The 22,782-nt window shown below is 33.6% G+C and overlaps 1 protein-coding gene across 3 annotated transcripts in view; it reads right to left on the reverse strand.

Annotated features, from left to right (window-relative positions):
* Window positions 1-667: 667 nt before the first annotated feature.
* Wun (wunen) overlaps window positions 668-22,782 on the reverse strand; it is a 30,625-nt gene continuing 8,510 nt past the window's right edge. Inside the window, exons 2-8 of one of the 3 annotated variants that reach the window (XM_083032964.1) lie at window positions 18,289-18,440; window positions 12,474-12,575; window positions 11,975-12,177; window positions 7,046-7,103; window positions 6,204-6,380; window positions 5,412-5,522; window positions 668-851 (exon numbers count right to left, since the gene is read on the reverse strand). In XM_083032964.1, the coding sequence (XP_082889090.1) occupies window positions 756-851; window positions 5,412-5,522; window positions 6,204-6,380; window positions 7,046-7,103; window positions 11,975-12,177; window positions 12,474-12,575; window positions 18,289-18,423 (882 nt within the window). In that variant the 5' untranslated portion in view covers window positions 18,424-18,440 and the 3' untranslated portion in view covers window positions 668-755. Of the gene's footprint in view, window positions 852-2,155; window positions 5,323-5,411; window positions 5,523-6,203; window positions 6,381-7,045; window positions 7,104-11,974; window positions 12,178-12,473; window positions 12,576-18,288; window positions 18,441-22,782 lie in introns of those variants that run through there. The other 2 variants (XM_083032962.1, XM_083032963.1) reach the window with 2 other exon arrangements.

The raw sequence follows: 22,782 nt of genomic DNA on the forward strand, positions 1-22,782 counted from the left end.
TTTTGGCTCGTCTTAAAATATTAGAAATCGATATTTTTTGCCTTTTTTTCGCCAAAATATTAATCAAGTTTAAAGTATAATAACATATTATTTAAAACATTATTATTTTATTTTACTTTTTGGACTAACTGTCAAACTACTAACTGCTAACCCTCGCGATGACAGCCTTTCAATGCTACGAATATACACACAACGCAAATGTCAAAAATATTAATCAAGCTTAAAGTATTATCACATATTATTTAAAACATTATTATTTAATTTTATTTTATTTTGGTCAAACTGCTAACTGTTAACCCTCGCGATGACAGTCTTTCGATGCTACGAATATAACACACAACGCGAATCGACAGAGAACCAATCAGCATTGCGGAAAAGAGGCAACAGTACTTCGAGACTTTCGAGAATCGACTTAACATGCACTTTTTAGAAATGGGGAACAATCGTTTTTATTATAATTATTTTTTTTTTTAAGTTTGTTGCGAGTACTTTTAAATATAATTATAAATTTTATACAGGTATATGCATGCAAATAGAGATATATAAGACATAAATACATGTATATTAATATATACGTTAATAATTTACATCTATATATTTACAAATTAAAACCAAAGTTTAAATTTTACTTCAACATATTCTATTTCAGTTCTCACTAAAAAGAATATTCAAAGACAACTCTTATACATTACAAAACGTAAATGTAAAATTATTATATTGAGTATTTACTATATATTTAGCGAATTTATTAAATTTCAATCAGAACCGCGTCTGCGCGGTTTCTTCGTGGAATCCTCCGTATTAAGGCCACCATACGATTTTATTCTCATTTGCAACGGGCACAATTCGTCCTGTAATTAATAAGAAAATATCTCGTCAACTCAGAATTAAGAAAAAACTTATTCTTTTAACATGAAAGTATACAAAACTGGTGTTAGCATATTCACAAAATACTCCTGTATAAAGTCTACATAATTATAGAGTGTACATTTGATGTATATATTAGATGTATATACATATATACATATTAAATGATTATTATGATTATACAAATTATTGTACATTATATTTAATTTATATTGTTATATATAAAATTTACATATATTGTATTTAATATATTTACAATTTTATTATTAAAATTTTGATTCATTCTCAAGTGATAATAATCTCAAATTAATGAATAGATGAAGTAGAAAAGTAAAATTAACACCATATTTTTCTCATACATACGAAAAAAACTATACATATATATGTACAATCGCATAATATATCGTCTTATATTGTTAAACATGTATGCCATCATATACCTGAAAAAGCTCAAATTAAAATGCAAAAAGTAATTTATCGTAAAACGATAGCGAAATATGATAAGTATTTTACATAAGCAATATACACATTACACATTGCGGAATACTCTGCCTCCAATTATCAAGCTCGTATACTTACTATATATATGTAGTTATTCCTGTAATCGATTATATTAAAGAAATTTCGATCTATTTTATGTAAAAAAAAGTATCGCTGAAGATTCTCTCTCTCTATGAAGAAAACAAATATAATATATATATTTGTATTCTTAATATTCATTATATATATATATATATATATATATATATATATATATATATGTACAATATATTATAAAATTAGGAACTAAATAGAATATTTCACATATTAAAGCACGCATTAATCATACAAATTTTTTAATCTCTTAATTTTTTTATATTTCATTAAAATTTTCGAAAGTACAATTATTATCATTTGTTTATGTATTCAATTCGTTATAATATCTCTCAGTTTCAATATATCATTTTTTATTATTTCTCCAATAATTTCATCATTTCAAATAAATGCTGGTTTTTTTTTCGTTAATTATAAACTTGCAATATAATAAGCGATTGTGTAAGACCGTTCTACAAAGGTCTAGGACACCCTGTATTAATCATGATGAAATTCGTATGTACAAAACTTTATCGCAGCGACTAACAGCTGTAGAGATTAAATCGATTAAATGACTCAAATTAAACATTAATCGTGAGTGCTGGCCGCTCGCTTTTCGATTTGAAGAATGACATGATGATTTATCTTATGGCGATCGCAGTTGTCATTTTCGGTGGTGTGTGAAATATAAATCAAGGACACAACACAAGATACGTATGATTAATGTAACTCAATAATTTATTCCTACTCCTATATGTATGTACAGCATTTATTGGCGACGCTTCGCGTGTGATTCTCGACGTTACGCAGAACAAAACGAATGTTCCGCGTGTAATTAATATCCTTATTACACAGGTATATATCGTAATACAATTTCTCATTCGACGTATATATATATATATATATAAGTGCAGATCGCTAAGAGTCGTTAGATTAATTGTAAAGCAATCTTGGTCTCGTGTAATAGTAGTACGTGATCCCGTTTCTATCTTTCATATCAGATGCTACTTTTTTTTTTAAGTGATCAGATAGATGTAATTTACTACGCACATTACTGTGCGATTACAATATCTAAATAGAAAGACATAACTGATATGTCAATCAAATCGTCATAATTCATTAATAACAGACGTTTTGTTGCCACAGACTTGCACCAAAAGTATATGTCAAATGTAGAAGATGTCCCAGAAATCTCAACTTTAAATTTACTAAATTCTTTTAAATCTGAAATTAATTCTAAAATTAATTTTCTCTTTAAAAACATTTAATTTGTATATACATATAATAACTATTTCATATTTAATTTTCATTTCTCATCTCTTTTTTCATTCAATAATTAAACTTGAGATTCAAATTTTAAAACAGTAAAATACTTGTTTAAATAAGGCTTCATTATGATTCCAGAATGTGAAAATGCTTCGATATTTCAATCTGACAAAAATTAATTCAATCTATCGTTAAAATTCAGAGTTAAAATTCATTTTAAGACACCGTGTACATTGCAGGCTTCTCAAAAAGCGCTTATAAATTTATCTAGATTATAGTAAATTATCTTAACTATATAATTAATCAAAGGCTGGAAGAAATATCTATAATATAAATGTTATAAGTAAAATCGTATTATAACAACGTATATCGATTCAATTGAATCATTTATCCTTCGTTATCGAGAATTTCGGAGTTCTGCTCGAATTAAGAGATAATGACAATTAAAAATTGGACATATAAAATATATATACATAACAATGTGTGTACTTGTGTATATATATATATATATAATTTTTTATAAAATAAATAAAAATCTTTATATATATACATTAATATATGCGAATGTATGCGGTTTTTTTTTCTATCGTGACTCTACACGGTGGTTACCAAATACTTTCAATTAAACTATGGCGAATCGCCATCGTACATTTAATTAAAATTCTAGAGCACCATATACCGTATTATCATCTACACTACTTATATATGTTTCAGGATTAATGATGTATATATACGATTCGACAGATATTGGCGCATCGGCCAATGCCACAAAAAGTTGTATAGAAAGTCGACTTGTAGCAACGATTCCTAAGTATAAGCCTGCATTTCTACTAATCTATAAATACGTTTTAAAAATAGTCTAGAGATAGATTGATTGAAATTGAAACTAAATGAATGTTTCCCGCAAAAAAAAAAAACAGATTAATTAAAAAAGATTGAGAAGAAAATTCATTATACGGTGTTACAAATTATCGAAATCAGAGAATGTCTAAAATTTCTTTTTACTTTTCTATCTCTCCTTTTCACAATTATCACAAAAAAGACGCGATCAAAAATTTTTAAAAATTATTTAAAAAATAAATTGATAAATTCTATATTTATCTTCATTAAAAAATAAAATTATCTATTATTTAAAATGATATAAATTCTACATTTATTATTCTAAAATAAATTTTGTATTCCATTTTATTTAAGAATATGGAAAAAGAGGAAGAAATAGAATAAAATAAAAAGAATTTTTATAAAATTCATGTTCCCCTGTTCATGATGAAAACTATGTATTTATTTTTATAGAAATAAATCTTTCTCAATCGATTTTAATTTGTCTGTCCTTCGCGCAGGGAATAATAAAGTTTTAGGATATATCAAAATGGTTTCAGAATATGTTATAAGTAAAAAATCGTCGCAGTAACACTAGTTGCACGCTGTCGTTAACTTTGTCATGGAATAGTTTGCGACATCGAATCACAACACAGTTGCAGAGTAAGATCGAAATCTGATTTGAATCTCTTTAATTCTTATCAATATCATCTCTTTCCGAGTCTATTTTATAGTCCGAATGCATTTTAACGCCGCGCGGCTGCGAATTCTACTATCTGCGATTCTAACTGCTACTATCTACATATTTCTGCAGAATAGGCCAACATATATAAAACATAAGGAAATTTAAGTTATTAAAAAATAGTCTTTTAGATGTATTTGAAACTTTCTCTTGTATATACTTATATAACGCGTGTATATACTTTTCAATTATCGCACGGTATAGACAAACTGCTAAAGTAATAAAGAGTGGTAATGTAATTAAAACATATGTTAATATAATACAAAAATAGTGTTCTCGATTGTCAATTTTTTATTACAATAAAAAAGCAATTTTTTTAGAAGATTTATTGTGCTAAACTTAACAGACTTGAAGAGCACCGATTCGTCAATTAAAAATAAATATATGTGTTATGATGTAAAGAAATAAATACATCTTTGTCATTATTATATTTAAAATTCTATAAATATTAATTACGAAAATAATTTTCTTCTACGTTTCAACCAATACCGACTGATTCTTCGCGACGAGATATTCGCGATTTCGTTAGTCAGTCGCAACAAATGTAAGCGTACATCTATTCTCTGGGCATTACAATAAGCTAAGAGACGAAGACATAAAGTAGAAGAGAAATTATCGCTCTTCGCTGCACATAAAGTACATCGCGTTCCACGTCGAATAACACGTTCGCATAATCAAACAAAGCTCAACGAAATAAAAAAAAAATATTCGCAAGCTTTAGCTATACATTGCACTCTATTCTTTTCTTCCTCACTTTCTTCGTACAACATCAGCAGAGCTAATTAACGAGGGCTCGATATAACGACGTTAGGGAAGAAAACACGATGATCGTCGAGATTTGTCGAGAAACTTTGTCCTAAAGAAACAATGTTAGACGATTTAACTATTGTTTGAAGTTAAAAAAGTTCTTGAAAGAGTCTAGGATTCGTCGCGCACACTAAAGGAGAGTCCACGGCTGGAGAAGGCTACGCCGACATATGTACATCATCCAGACGAGATCTGATCTGATGTTCGTCGAAAAAAATCCGGAAACCTTCTTAGCTTCCCAGAGACAACTAGAAGACAATCACGGCCTTGTTGCGGTCAGCAAGCGAAGAGCGAGCTCGTTACGTCAACAGTTGCGATTAGCAATGCCATTATTCACCTGTATGCCGGGGATGCTGCCGGTTTCCGTCTCGTAATCGGCAGGTCGAGGCTTCTCCGTAGAACAGTGCCTCTCTCTCTCCTCCTTGAAGAGATCCGCCACACAATATGCCTGGAAAAACATTCAAAGATCTCGATCGCCTTGCTTCGTCGAATTAACACATTTGTGTGCATTGATCGATATTTTCTCAGTATTATGACTGATTATATATATCTTATCTTTTGATTAAAATTATAAAGTCTCAATATTTAAAACTTCAAACATTTAAACTGTACGAGTGAAATTATAAAGAATGTTCAGTAATAAACATATTTGATATACATGATAATAATATTTCTTGTCAAGCAAATTAGGATATCTATAGATAATAGTCTTATTCTTTAGTTAATCTTCATAAATAAATCTTGTACTTTTACAGAATTTCAACTTGAAAAATTGAAAAATAAGAAAATATAAAAAAATATAAGATGGTTCGATTATAAATTTTTACAGAGAAAAAATTATTTCTGTTTTTATCCAAGATATTTCGATGATTAAATGCATTTTTACTAAATATCGTAGATATCTTAATATTCTAGTTATTGCAACTACATAATAATAATAAATTATTCATTGTAGTTTAACAATTATGTAGAATAATAATTATATGTTGCAACATTTTTTATAATTCGTTTAATTATTGGATTATAGAATTTTAATTTTGAAAAAGTGATGTCAAAACCTCTCATCTTTCAAAATTGTTTTACATCGTCAATATAAAGCATAATGAAAGTTAAACAATGCAATGTTTACCATAAGTAAAGCGATGATTGTGCCAAGAGTAGATCCGGCAAGAACATCACTCCAGTGATGTTTGTAATTGGAAATTCGTGTCATAGCGGTAAACCAGGCCATTAACAGGCACAGAAGTTGAAGAAAGTGCTTAAGCAATTTGCTGCCCTTCCATCTCATCCTTAATTGAAGGTACATCTAAAAAAATCCAAGTCTCTCACGCCTTCTAATAATTACTTTTATACAAAAAAATAAATTATGATTATTGATCGAATTATCTTTAGATCTTAAGAATTTGATTAAATAGTAGAAATATATTATATTAGATATAATCTTTTTGCTGAAAAAGAAATTGATTCAAATTTTTGAAAGCTATCTCATTATCGATATAAAGGCATAAAAATGATGGATATGTGAATGAATTTGGAAAAATAAAGATTTTTAGAAAAAAGTACAAAAATATAAAGAAAGAGGAGAGAATAAAGAGTTCTTCGATTGAAAATAAATAATCATTCACAGTATCATGTATCGATAATGAATATAAAATAAAGTACACAAAGTTAACCCAATTTTCCCAATTTACTTGTAACTCACAATTAGCCTATTTTCGTAATCATCGCGGTACGACCATCGTATATCGATTCAATTTTATCGTGCACGCGAATCGGATATCTGTAAGCGTTTCGCGTATATAAGATTATGCAAATCGAATTTCACGGACGTGTAGATTCTCTCTCGATCTCGTCTACATAGAAACGATACGCTCATCGTATCTGGAGCCTGTTGAACGAATGATTAAGATCCGGCCCCGCGTATGCAAATCGATGCGGTGCGAACGCTCGTGTAACTTAAAGACTACTTACCGCAAGGTAGATCATGGTGTAGGCCGAGAAGGACGAGTGACCGGAGGGAAACGATAATCTGAAACGATCGATCGTGCCGTGTCAAATAAATCCCACTTATAGATCGGGATAGAAGGGAAGAGAGAAAAAAAAAAGATAGATCTTTTCTCGCACTTTGCACTCTCCTCTCGCGCGGATCGCAATCGTCGCATCCCCCTACCCCTTTCGCGTCCCCTATTAATTTTATCGCTATTAAATTCAGGGCGTGTGTAACGTGCCGATTACGATCGACGAAGAGCGACGGCGTAGCTGCAAGCGATGGAGAGAATTCGAGAAGAAAAAGACGAGAAGAGAGGCAGGATTCTCTGCGCGGGATCCATTGCGTGCGAGCAAAAAATGCGAGAAGGGCGCAAGGGAGACTCGATACTTATACCCCTTGCCCTTCAGCCGTTCTACGTCCCACTGTTAGAAGAAACGCGTTTGTGAAAAAAAAAAAAAATTCGGAGGGCACGCTACGTTAATTAGGACCTGCAGCAGCTCCGGCCATTCGACTGCGGGGCTGTCGGTTATTTCGATGTTCGGTATACTGAGAATTATTATGTCTGTATTTTAATCAGCTTCGCCATGTCGTAATTCCCGTCAATTTAATCCTCTCACTTTTGCCGAATTTTAATTTCAGATATAATCGAAAATATAATGGAAAATTACGACTAATGATCGGGCTTCTCCCGCGACTTTTTCTCTCGACACTTTCTCATTGGAGAAAAAAAATCGTTAAATTGAGATCACGCAGAGATCTTGTTGGGGGACAGCCTCGTATATCTTTCAACGCTAACGTAAATACGAGGATGTAACGACAGGGTAAATTGGGTAATTAACGGATGAAAGCGGCCACCGCGTTTTCTTTCAAAAGCACGTATGTGTATCCCCGCAGGCTCTTATGTAAGTCTCAAGGACTCTTCTTCACTCGGTGACACTGGTATATAAATGACGGGTTAATGAAAAGACCGCGACGGTCTTGCTTCGCCCTTTTCGTTCATCTCTCTCCCTCTGTCTTCCTCTACGTTCGGAGCAGTTCCTTGGACTATTACTCCGCGTGCAGAGGGGACATGAATGAATTCTCTGTGTGGCGTCGTCGCTTTATCATCTAGATTCCTTAAATCTCCCTATATAAAACTGTCCCCGCTATAAGACTGCGAATGACCCGCGTGATGATACGGTCGAGCACGTGTGTATGCACAGAAAGTGCTATATAGATAAAATGCAGAGACTAATATGTGCTACCGTATTCCTTGTCAAAAAATAAACGTCCCTTTCCTTTGGCAAAATTTACGGAAATTTATCATTTTCGAGATATCTCATTTTTTTTATTACAAATTTCTTAAAAATTTTGATAATTCTGATATAATTATTGAGTCTTTACATTTTTTCAAACACTTGAAGAAATTTTATTTGAGTTGACTTAATAAAACAAATTTCAGCAAAGTGTACTTTGTTTTATTCACTCAAATAAAATTTCTTCATTTTATAAAAATGTAAATATTAAACTTAATTACAGAATTAGCAAACGAAAATTATCAAAATTCTTAGACGAAGAATCAAGAAACAGCACTATATTAATATATTTAAAAAATAAGATATCTCCAAAACGATGCATTTTTTGGAAATTTTGTCAAAGAAAAAAGATGCTTATTTTTTGACAAGAGTATACTGATTTGTCTCCTACTTATATGGGACACCCTGTATACGTAATGTACACATATCGCAAGAGCACCGGGGGCCTCATTATAACGCACAGAGGCCGTCTGCCTCCCCTTCCTTTCATTCGCTTATACGATGATAACGCTCGCTCAAGACCATTTTCTTTCTCTCTCTTTCTCTCTCTCCGTCTTTCTCGGATGCCAAAAAAGAAGAAGAGAAGAGGAAGAAAACGACGAAAAAGAAGAATGCATGTGACGTAAACTCATATGGAACGTCGGCGTTTCGTGGACTCTGGAACTTTAGCAAGGCTACCGAATACAAAGAGAGAGAGAAAGTGAGAAAGAGATTCGCGAAAATGTGGTCCCCCTCGATACAGCTTCTGCTTATGCGTTTGGTCCTTCTCACGGATTCGGGTTAGGCCCGAAATTAGGTTTTCGCACGACATTAAGGCATATCCTATACGCGATGAATTGGAACACGCACCCTGGGGGTTCACGTGTACCGAGATGTTAAGAATTGAAAGAAGAGTCTTAACTGTATCGAGAGTGATAATTCGACTTATCAAATGTATCGCATGTCTATTTTAAACGATTGATAACGCAACTATTGAATGAATGACGTTGTCTTGAGCAACGTTGTCGAAAAGCCACGGCTCTCACTCTCTGTGTCTTCTAAGAACCAATATTCTTTAAAAGATTGGTATCCCGCGGTTCGAGAAAGAACGAAGAAACAAACTTTCAGCTTCCGAGTAGGATCGATTGTGTAAAATCGACAGGTCATAAATTTCCGATTGTTTTCTTGACTCTAAAAAATATGACGTTCGCGTTTGGTGGGCTTGGAGTTATTTTCGAATACAATAAACCGCGTAGGTAATCCTTCGCACGCGTGTCTTATTGTTAGGCAATCCTGTCACCCCGTGAAGAGCCCTTTACTTCAGGCTTCTCGTCTTTGAAAACCGCTCACGTTTCACGTTTAACGGTATAAATTGAAGGCGAAAACTGTGCAGACATGTGTCACTACAAAAGAAGAAGTAAATCGAGACACGCTTTTCAGAAGCTCCGCCTTCGTTTCCGTTAACGTCGCGTTTCCGTAAAGTGCTAAAGTTAGTTACGTCTCGCGAATCGAATGCGCTCCGTCTAGGAAATCGCGTTTCCAGCTCCGACATGTAGAGAGCCGTTTTGTAAGGTCATCGAAAATTATATATAATTGTATAATCGCGCAAAACAAATAGTTGCAATACCGAGGCAGACGGTTCGAAAAATTCGCCCGAGGCGAAAAAGAAAGACGTGGCCTCGGAGAAACGTAAGCAGCTCGGCAGAGAGAGAATACGCGTGCGAAAACGTGTTTATATGGGATCGGTTAGAGGTAGGTCTGGCCGTTGCCAAGGCGGGATGAGAGATCAGCGTGCGAGTCTTTGAATCGAATCCGATCGTCATTGTAGTTAGCGACAATAAGCGGGGTGCGGATAACAATTCGAGCGTGTAATAGCCTTCCCGTTGGAGCCGCAAGAGAGCGAGGAGAAAGAGACGAAGAACTGCACGATTTGGCGTGAATCTCGCTCATGCGAATCGCGTCAGCGAGGTCTTCCCTCCTACCTCCCCTCGATCAGGGAGTTGCTCATTGTCATTCGTTACCGTCGCTCTTTTTGTGCGCACCCGTACATCCGTTAAAACCGGCTGTCGGGGTAGGTACACGTTGTATCCGGGACGCGTGCAAAAAAGATTTCCTTTCCGTACAAGCCCGCGTACGAAATAATCAATTCAGAGGACGTTGTGACAAGTTTGAATTTCGCTAGAATTAAAGAGCGCGTTGACAGGATATCTCGGATATGTGTGCAATTTTTTGACAAGATAAGTTTCAATTTTTTATCTGTCAAATTCTCAGTCGCAAGCTCGATTCATTTCTCAATTGGATAATTTTGCATTTTCTCTCTTTAGATGTGACTTTAGATGACTCGATGACTTGAGACGAAAGATAGTTTTATCTTGGTACGATGTGCTAATATTTAACGAAATCATTTTTTTCATCTACAAACCTACATACATATCTGTATACGATATACGATATAGTCTGGGACACTCTGCATATTTATACTTGAACGAATTTGCATTAATGAACAATTTCATCAGAGACTTGCATCATTCCTTGATCCTTTCGAAGAGTCAAATTTCTTAACAAGTTAGCTCTTGCCGGAATTACCGACTCGCTCTTACGAGAGAGAAAATAAATCGAAACATTGCTATAATTAAAAGGAACGCGTATAAATAACTTGATAAGCGGTAAACGGGACAGACGGACTGATAATAATCCAATGAGCGTTTAATGAAAGTCAAGCGTCGGCGTACCGAATCGATTTAAAAGCGACGCGTCTCGCTCTTTCTCTCTCCCTTTTGATTACCGCAAATTACCGTTTCGTCTCGCGTTCATAAACTTGTCGCGTGGCCCGCCACGCGTGCGGGACCGTTAATGAAGTAAAAATAACGAAATGTGTACGCGTGAGAGGAGAGAGAGCGAGATCTCCTCCTCCACTACTTGGTTCAATCGTGCCCGTAATTGCCCGCGCAATTGTTACCGTCACGCGATGATGATCTAAGCAGAGATCACGTCGGGCTCGTGTTGTCGAACACATGAGACCATTTCGGGGCTATTGCCCTGCAAAAGATCTGTCGATCGAGACCGAGAATAAAGTCGAAGAGCCGCGCGATATGTGCATATTGACGATATACAAACTGCTGTTTCTCTCGTATCGATTCGCCACGAGTAAGCTATTTGCTATTTGCAAATCTCGACATGATGGAAACAATTCTTTTTCTCTCGAGAATACAATATGCGAACATTCGCAGCTATTTTCTTATTGAAAATCATCAGAGTGTCATAATTATTTCATATATTTTTTAATTATACCTATATGTAATTACTTTTCATGTACTTGATAGATATATCATTTACTATCCGTCAATATACCTATATATATAATTATTTCATAACACACTTATTGCAAATTTTTGAGAAAACTGAAATAAAATATATCAATAATTTTTGTTTTATGACTTTACAACAATTGTATAACATGGGCCGGGTGATCGCGGACACATCTCGAATTATTATATTACACACCGTTCCGATTCAGAAGTCAGATAACACGTTTGTGTGTTGCAACAGATTACAAGATATATTATCACGTTCAAGGTTCAAGCTGATGAAAAAGAATTTCAGGAATGTCTCTTGCATCTCGACAGAAATTCTTACCTGATGTCTTTTAGCATTCTGGCCGAGATCCCGGTCGCGGTGCAGTTAAATTGCTCGATGTATCTGTGCTGATTTTCAGGCAGACTGCAATCGATGTCAGGTACACAGATCTTCATGAAGTGCGGTCGTAGCCGGCCTACGGTGTATTTCGCCAAGTCTGTAGTTAAAACGATGCAGGCTGCGCCGAAACCGAACACACCAATCTGTGATTGAAAAATTTTTAACAATTTTTAATTATCAGAAAATGAGAATTGTAATAAAAAATTCATAAACTTTGCTTTTTTTCTACTGCTTTACACTGTTATTTTACGTTTTTATACTAAATATTTGTTTAGTTGAATAAAAGTGTTTGAAAAGAATAGCAATTGGTATAGATGAGTTTCAATTAATTTTATATAATATTTAATAAAATGAAATTTTATTTATCCTTAGATTAAATAAGGACCTAACGTTTTTAATCAATTTGAACAAAAAGAAAAAAAAAATTGACGAAATAAACCTTTTCGTAAGCGTTCCACAGCCATGGAGGTATAGTGTAGCCGAAGAGCACCTTCGTATGTCCGGAAAAATGTCTCGCGTACAGGTACTCTCCTATGACCATCTGAAATTAAGGAAAAATTGAAATTTAAGATTCAAAGCAGTATTTAAGATTTTACAAACGACTAAATGCAAATTGCACAATTTTAGATTGTTTAAATGCATTATTGCGATAATAAAGAATTTTCTAATACAACATTTCCATAGCATTCTTTCGCGCAGATTTAATTTTTAATATTAAGGACAAAAAGATCTATGTATATTGCATTTGATAATCGCCACTCAATCTTAATGACTCCAACTCTGTGAAAGAAACGCTGCCTGGATATCTGATATATTTAAGAACAGCTTGTACGATACACCTGATACAATCTTTCACCTCTGAGGCTGCCTTACAAGACAGACTTGTAAAAAACCTCTAGCTGCTAATCAAAAAGGCAGCAACTCTCTTTCTCTCCAAAAAAGAACAAGAAAGCTCAACAACTCTCTTCTTTTAAATCCGGACTCTACCGACCTGTCATACTCTCGATCAAAACGGGTTAACCAGGCCAGATCCCGGATAAAGGTTCGCCAGGTGATACACAGGGTAAATCCAAGGTTCACGAGGCATGCGTGAATGAAATACGACGGCGAGTAACGCGCATGATCGTCCTTCTACCTGTTTCTACCTGGACCTTCCACCCCCGATAACCCCCCGGGGAAAGGTACGGTTGGACGCGGACAATCCGTTTTCCCTGCGAGTGTGCGTAGATAATAAAGCCGGCTTTCTCCTCGGAGCTCATACGGAGAAGCTCGCTTGAGATCTCTCTGGGGAGAACCCTTCTCGGATTGCCGCGCGTCCAGGCACTGGAATGCGCCTGTACCTGTAAAACGTATAAAACCACCGCGACGAGGAACGTCACGGTAGAAGGAGAGAAGTGTAAGAGATACCGATGAATAAAATCTCGACATTTCCAAGAGAAGAATGGACGATGGAAATAAACTGCCGTAAAAAAAGTATCCATTACTTGGTCGAAAATGACAGGAATGATCGATCGTTCCGTACGATCGTTTTATTTTATTTTTATTTCATTTTAATGTTAAAAATAATTCACACTTATTGTCATAATTGAAAAAGTTAATATTCTCGTATACCAATTATAAAATGTCAAGATGATAAAATTTATTAAGAATTAATAAAATTTAATAAACTGTAAGGGAATATCTATGAGGCAATGAGAGAAATGAATAAAATAAAGATATAAAAAATGAGACGAATATGAAATAAAAAATAGAGAAAAACAGTTTAAAATTATATAAAAATTAAAAATTAAAAAATTAAAAATACTGATCGAGAAAAATATTTGATATACCTCTTATTCGTCTCTTATTCGGGAACTTGGAAAAGAAATATTCAATTTTTATACAAGAAAAAGATAGTCAATTATCATTTTTGATAACTGATTATTTTTATCAATAAATATAGATACAGAGAGAAGTAAATAGGGTGAGAGGAAAGCTACTTATTATTTGGAGTGCTATAATTTGTTTGTGAACCGTGGCTCTTCTCCCTTTCTCTCTCTTCTCCCTCCTCCCCTTCTCACACCCTTCTTAAATCGAACACGAGGGATTAAATCGCACGGTCTGGAATTATCTACTTAACGCAGAGAAGCTGATCGCCGACGAATAGATAGCTTTATGCAGTCGGTGCATAATAGCCGGTTACTCTTCGGAGGCGCGATCAATGGCTACGTAAACACGCCGGATCTCCGTTCCCATTCAATATTGATTCTTCAACATAATGTCCGAGCTATTCATCCTAAAAATGATATATTCAAATTTTAAAACGCGACGGGTTTAAAAACACGAGATTCAAAACGTAAAATCGTACGTATATATTTTTATCAATTTTACAAAGAGATTGTCAAATGTCATTTTTCTTTCAGAATAATACGTATATCCATTCAATTCGTTCGCTCTTTGCAGAATGATTCTCGCGCGAATAACGAATAGACAAAGCTGGACAAAGCTTGCCCCCGAAGGAACTCTTTGGAATTGCGATGCAAGTAAGATATAATGTCGTAAAGATAATCGCACGCGCAACCCCCCCATCCGAAGACGAAGGGGGTTGAAATTTATCTCCGCTTTGTTCGCGGTAATTTATCGGTATGCGCTCGCGCGATTTATCGCGTTAAATTAACAGCGCGAAGTATATTATTCTCTCTTGCGCGATGCAATCCCGCTTTCCATTTCCTCTCCGGCATAAAATAAAACGCCCGCTCGCTCGACGAAGTAGGAAGGACGATTCAAGTGGAATCCAAGGAGAGAATCCTTTTTTATCCTCTTTTGAGACTACGTTAAATAAGCACGACCGTATACATACCTTACGAGAAAGAAAGTCTTGGAAGATGTTGTAATGTGGCTAACAATAAGTCATTACTTGGATAGACGCTTTTGGTTTACCGCTGTTTATTGTTCATTCCGATAATTATACCTGCTTTTGATTTACGATAATCAACACGACGCGCGTTTAATGAAGCGAGCATTTTTACAATAGAAATGTTAATTCAAGAGAGAGGAAAACCTGCCGTTTCGAGACCAATTACATTTCCTTTCGTGTCAAATTGTAAAAAATAATTGTTTCAAGATGTGAGTGTTCATCAGAAATGTTTCATGATCGAAAATAGCAAAAGAGATAACAAAGAATTATTAATATGGAATAATCTCTTCCAATCTCACTTAAATTTCGCGTTTAATCTTTTACCATCTCTTACCATCTATACATATATTTCACACTTGCGTAGACTATGTATGTATATAAATAATAATTTTTTTTATATTTAGGAAAATTATTTATTGAAAAGCTTAAAAAATATATATATAAATATAAAAAAAAATTATTTTGTCAACTGCATACTGGCTAACAAAACTAATTTAAAATCGCAAATTATAACTTGGAGATTAAAAATTACGGGAAAAATTTAGAATTAACAATTAGATTTTTTATTTAAGTTCCTTTATCTCATCTGAATCTACCTGCTAGATAAAAATTAACGTGCATAGTTTATTGTTCTGAGAATACATACGCGACAAAAAAGACAGAATTACGGTCCCCTTTCTCTCCCATTATATTATAATAGAATCTCTTTGTGCCCTAATCATCTTCTGACGAGACTAATTCACGCGTTTGTTATTTCTCGCTCTCTCTTTTCTTTTTTTCTTTCATTCATCTCCTCTCTCACACACACACACACACACACGCACACATTCGTTCGCGCACGCATATATACGCATGCAATTTTACGTGCTTTGAATTATGCACGATGCTCGAAATTATTCACCCCCGGGATGACAGCGTTAATTCGAACTTTATGCGACGCGAAGTCAAGAGATGAGAGCAAAAGAGCAAAGCGGACACCTGACGTTTGAAGAACGGCGAGTATCTCGAGGCTGACATCGAGATGAGAAGCATCTCGACAAAAATGGAGAAAACCAAAAACGACACGTTTCATATACCCATGTGAATTTGATTATGGCGATGCACATGTCGAGCTCTTCGCTTTCGCCTGAGATGAGTGTAAATATTGCATTTGAATTTTTTACGCGTCTCGTCACAAGATTTACTCAATTATTAACTACGAGACAACACTGATTCTTTGGAGAAGATATAGCGTTTTTTATATAAAAAATAATATTTGCAAAATTTTATTAAATAGCGTAACAATTTATCGCGCAAGAAGCTAAGAAGTTTAAAGAAAACTGCACATTTTTTTGCAATATATTCAGTTATATGAATAATTTTAAAAACTTGTAAAATAATTATTTGAAAATTATTTCCACCATTTTCCAAAAATATTTTTTTTATTAATTCTTCAAAAGTAAACTCAAAGTCGATCGCATTTACATTTTAAAATTGAAAAACTCTGACGTTAGAGTGCTGAAATAATTCACATGAAAATTGTCTGTAAAGTAAAATGTAAACAGATTTAAATTAATTCAACTTATTGAATTTTTAGACTTACGAAAGAAGATGAGAAAAAGAGATCGTATCCGAAAATAAAACAAAACTAAATTAAAACAAACACACCTTTCATTTCTACAACCTAAATGTAGTCTCGTAGTAAAAGTTAATTTTGGAATGATGAAGTACAGGGTCCAATATTAGACTAGGAAATTCATAGAGCGGTGAGAATTCGATGTATTCGTCGAAGCTGGCTGGCACAGATTGCTAAACATTCGAATAAAAAGAAAAAAATGCGAAATCTATAAATAGCCGCCAATTGCCCATAGAAACGTGCCGAAATCGCTCTCATAAACAATAGTGGCAAAGATACACACATTATGAGAAGAGATCATTCTCGCAGATAAGAAATATCACGTTAATCTCTGCAAAGCGGTAGAAAATTTACAAACATGCAATCTCTGCTCCTTCAATCATCGGTTATCTCTTTGCTCCATTCCCTACACTCGGTTTTCAGGGATGCAAATAGAGGATGCACGCACGAGAGAGAGAGAGAGAGAGAGAGAGAGAGAGAGAGAGAGAGAGAGAGATAGCCTTTCCATCTTTCTCTCTCTTTATCTTGCGTTCTCCGAGAGAGCTCGGCAAAAATACTACTCTCAGCCGACGGTGTACACGTGCACCACTTCCAGATACCGTAAATCGATTCTCACGATCACCGAAAACTCGACGAGTGCACTTCCCTCTCGCTTGCCGCTTACGTCGACTCACATGTGTAGGCGAACGATCGTTCGCCTATCTTCCGTATTCTTAGACGCCACTTCCTCCATCATCTTTTTTCTCAGAAGGGTGAGAAAGAGCTTGAAAAGCGACACGCGACAGAATCTCTCGAATCGCTTGTGAATCGCATCTGCTACTGATCACTTGTAACATGCAAACTCGAAATATCGCTGTCGCAGAAAAATGTGTGCAAAAAAATGTACGACGCAGCAGGTTTGAATTTTAAAGTTAGTTATTTTTAATGCTTTCATTCCTTCCTGAATTATATCGAACATGTTTTAAATTCCTATATACGTTGAGAAAAAGAAGATCCTTTTTTAATATAAATAATATGTATTATTTAAAAAATTAACTATTATTTTTTGTCCGAAATAAGAGAGACATTTCTTCAAATTAACTTTTCGAATAACTTATATCCCAAACATTATTATATTAATACTGATATATAATATGTAATTTCTATTATAAATATTATATATTATATGTATATCTCTCACCTATCATATGTATAATTTTTCTTTTCTAAAGTAAAAGTGTGATTTATTTATAGAATTAATGTAATGTTTCGTATTTAAAGAGAGAAACATTGGATTAAAATCACTTACACAAGAGAATTTTCTCTTAGAGTTTACCCTGAAAATCATGGTAATCGTGGGACAATATGGTATGGAAAGAATTTTATGAGAATTTCTCTGATTGATATTTATCATATATAAAAATAATAAAAATGTTTGATTTAATTTTACTATGCAGTTTAGATATTATTATTTTTATTGTGATAAATATTAATGAGAGAAATTCTCATAAAATTCTTTTCATACCATATTACCATAATTTTCAAGATAAATTCTGAAAGAAAATTCTCTCCGTGTACAGTCGAATGACTGCTATATCTCAACACATATAGACTTTTACACGTCACACACAACACAAACAAGTAACGCTAGAAGAAGATAAGATCTTCGCTATAATGGTAGATGATCGTCACAGGTGATTTTTCGCATGAATCGCGACACCCTTGAGCAGCGTAAATCACAATCGCAATCAAAGATTGACTCACCGTGCATATAGGAAGGAAAAGGCCGATGACGTACAGCATCACGTTCGTAACGGTGGATTCGTGATACGGGTGATAGAGTGATTCATCGTTGCAGAAAAAGCCGCGTTTGTACGGTTTACCAAACAGGAAAAACATCAGCACCGAGATACCAACTGAAACACACAGATGCAGAGAAAAAGAATTTTATTATCGTTTGAATTTTTATCGTTCTACATCACAGACGATCGATTAATCGGAATTAAACATCGTCTCGTCAACTCTTCGCGTTGACGTGCAGTTTATTGCACATGTTGTTTGTATATATAACCGCCGTATATGTCATACGACAGACGATAATGTTGTGATGTTCTGACCAATCGAGACATGCATGCCTTCGACATCTAGATAATTTTGCAATATACATACACGTTCTATATAATCTTTGACCGGATCATCGAACGCTCTTCTGATTAGACTATACACTTCTGTATATACAGAGTCTGTCTCTTGTCAGATCAATTGCTCTTTCTTCTTTTTCATAGATATATTTTTCATTTAAAAGAGAATGCTCAGAAATTGATTTTATTTAGATAATCATTATTTGTGGCAACTTTTTAATTTAGAGTATTGTCCATTTTAATAATTATGCTTTAATAAAAAATGATATTTCTATTGACATAGTACTTTAGTTTAAATTTGTACTGAAAAATCACTTTGTTGTTTTCCCTATTTACACATTCTTACTTTATTTTTCAAATTCTTTCGTGACGTTCATTTACAGATTTTTATCTTTTTTAATTTATTGCTTATTAGTAGGTATGTTTGATTAATTAAAGACAGAGACATCTCTCATATTATCAGCATTTTAAAAATGGTCAATATTTTAATATAAAATATTGCCATAATGTGATCTTTTTTTTTATAAATTTTCGCAACATATAATTGTTTAAAAATGTACAAGCTTAAAAATATAATGGCATTTAATTTTTTACGAGTGACATACGCCCTGCATGGCAATTACTTAAAATTGCTTTGGTCTATTTACAGACTATAATTATTATAACAGCCTCGTTATACAGATAACTTGAGTTATTTGCGGAATATTAGGACTTGAAAATTATGCGTCGCTTAATTATCGCGTTTTTACTCGATAGTCTTTCTTATTTTCAAGAACGTAAATATGTAAAATATACTTGCATTTGTCGTCGACGCATATATTAACGGTGCGGTTTCACATAAAATCGTTGGGAAATTATGGGCAACCTGTCTCAGTCTGTGAATTTATTTACCCATATTATTTACTTGAAAATCACGGAGCCCATAGCCGGTCGTTGAGATAATTGTGACACCGCTTTCAACACACAAACGATGTATGTACATAAAAAACGTAATTGACACACAGCGCCTAAAGTAATAGTTTTCGCGATCGATTTTATTATTTATGTAGCTCGTCAACCGCGTGTTTTGCAAGCCAAATTGCACCTCCCGAAAAATTCAAACGCGATTACGACCTGGAAAAAATGCCGACCCTAATTTCATACCGCGTACTCTTTTCCTCTCAACGTCCAGTTAAATTTAGAATTTCACCGTGAATTATTCACTGCGTAAAACAGTATATATATATATTTTGCAATTACAAAATTGCATACATATCTTAACGATAAGTTATCGCTGAAAATGGGAAAAAATGGTTTCTTCTATGCCTTAAAAGCTATTACAAATATGTATATGATATTTGTAATCGCTTTAAAGGAAATAAATTATTCGCGAGCTCTTATCTTACACATTTGTGCACATAATAACGCTTCGTTTACAATATATTGTATTGATGCGAGTTCCGATACTGACAAAACTTTAAATGATAGATCTATTGCTTTCTAATTTTTTATAAGAATAATGCAATTTTATCTTCGTTCAACCGAATCGACGTTGGTGTAAGATTTGCATTTTTTGCAGAGATATACAGAAATACATATTAGATATAAGAAAATTATCTATATATGTAGGTTAGGTATAATTTTCCAGAATTTAGAGTATAATTTCCCAGAAAAAAAATGATTTTGATTATGAGAATGCGACTATTAACATATACGTGCGGGTATCGACATTTATAGTAGATATCTAGAGATATTTAGAGATATCTGATTCCTTTTGCGAAACTTATGTAATTACACAATTTCGTGAAAAATTCTTCAAAAACATATACATATATACGACTGCTGTATTTTGCCATATCTGCATCATCGCGTTTATCATTGAAAGCAAATGACAATGATATCAGTAACAACGTTTAAACAAGTATAAACAAGTAACGTAAACATATATTTTAGTATATAATGTTATTATACCAGGTGTCCCATTTTAAAGGACCCACTCAAATATCTCATTGTCAGAAACACTGCGTTAAATCGAAAAATGTTTCCTACAAAAGTTGTAGGGTTTCGAGGGGGACATAACATAGTAATATTCATTTGACCTTGGGCGGCGTCTCCAAGGTTAGTGAAGGTTAACCTTAAGTGAAGGTGAGAATGAATTTTGAAGAAAATAAAAAAATGCTTCAGATAAAAGTTGTTCAAATTAATTAGTAGAAAAAGATGTTATAATAAAAAATATGGGTTTCCATTTAAAAAATGTATTCTCACCTTCACTTGACCTTGGAGACGCCGCCCAAGGTCATATGAATATTACTATGTTATGTCCCCCTCGAAATCCTACAACTTTTGTAGAAAACATTTTTTTATTTAACGCAGTATTTCTGAGATATTTGAGTGGGTCCTTTAAAATAGGACACCCGGTATAATATATTATATAAATATATTATATAATGTTAAAAGAATCTTATCTAATAATTGTTTCCCTACGGAAATTATAGAGCGTTATATCGATAAGAGAATATGTTCTTTAAGAAGTGTTCAGAGTGGTGTTGACAGAAATAAGGAATTTGATATTTCTTCTTGTATCTTAATGCCGCATATTAAAAACTTAAGTATTAAAAACTTAATATCGCAAGAATTATCAAGAAAACAGGTTTAAATGTAATTTACACTATACCGAAAAAACTAGACACAGTAATTAAACGTGGAAAGGACAGATTACCTTTGACAAATATGACTGAAATTGTATACAGGATTGATTGTAATGAGTGTGACGCTAAATATATAAGGCAAACCAAAAGACACCTTAATACTCGAATGAAGGAACATGTGAACAACATAAAAATGCATGTTAGTAACCATAACGTAATAAGCAAACATAGAAGTCAATATATGCATGATTTTAAATGGACAACTCCTAGCATTTTACATCGTGAAACACAAACTAGGAAGAGAGAGATAGCGGAAATGTTTTTTATAAAAAAACTTAACAACACGATTAACCTACAAAAAGACACTGAGAGTTTAAATCCTATTCATGATAAAATTATTAAAGCTGTTTAGCGTTGTTTGTTTTCATTCCCGACGAAACGTTTAGTCGACACATTCAAACAACCTGTGATTATGTCGGAAAAAAGTTTTTGTTCTTAATTAAGGTATGCTTGTTAAAATATAATTGAGATTTGCGCTATTTTCTAAAAAATTTCTAAAAAATTATATAATTAATATTTTCGTCCGTTATTTTTCATATTTTTGTATCATTAATTTATTTAATTTTAGACTTGAAAAGGACCTGAACCAAAGATCGAAACGTAGTCTTTATTGTTTTATGTCGAATTAATAAAGATCATCTTAGCCAGTTGGGTCGTTTTAATATTTCACCTCTTAATATATTTTAGTATTGAGATAATTACACATTATTGCATGATTAACGTTATTAACAAAGAGTTTCTAAAAAATACTACACAATCAATAAAAGAAATATTTATTCTGCAGTTTCTATCACTTCTTCATAAATCTGAAACACAATTGTTGATCATATATCACAATTTATTGAGCCCGTATAAATTATGTTTATCTAAGAACGGAATTACAACTTGTCGAGAAAAATACACAGATTTGTAATTAAATCGTGCGAAGAGATAGCTTTTAAATTAAAAGACAAATAAAATGTTCATATAATCATTTGTAACAGTTATAGGGCTAATAATCTCGTGTATATATATATATATATATAGATTCATCTTAACAATTTATAGCCATTTTACTATCACGGATAATTACGCTTTCACGCCATGAGTGTTTATATCTTGCAAGTGCTACATGTATAAAAATTACAAACGGCACACGTCCCTAATATAGTAATATTCATCGCGAAATGATGTAAACAGGTATTTTCAGGAAACATTATAATAAACTTTACGATGCGGTTATCAATCGTCCTATTCCTCTCGCTCTCTTCTTCTCTCTCTGTATATAATCCATGAGTGATTCGACATGTGGAAATAATTGATACCTTTATTTGGAAGTTAACGCGATAGGTAATGCCAAATAGGGTTACGGCAATAACGTTTCATTAATCCATCAATACCGCCTAATGGTTTCTCCGAGACTGAGGGTCAAATGTGAAACGAAGCATGAA

The sequence above is a fragment of the Prenolepis imparis genome, unplaced genomic scaffold (assembly GCF_030444845.1).
Source record: "Prenolepis imparis isolate NDT839.2.m4 unplaced genomic scaffold, iyPreImpa1.0 SCAF_3, whole genome shotgun sequence".
Classification (NCBI taxonomy): domain Eukaryota; kingdom Metazoa; phylum Arthropoda; class Insecta; order Hymenoptera; family Formicidae; genus Prenolepis; species Prenolepis imparis.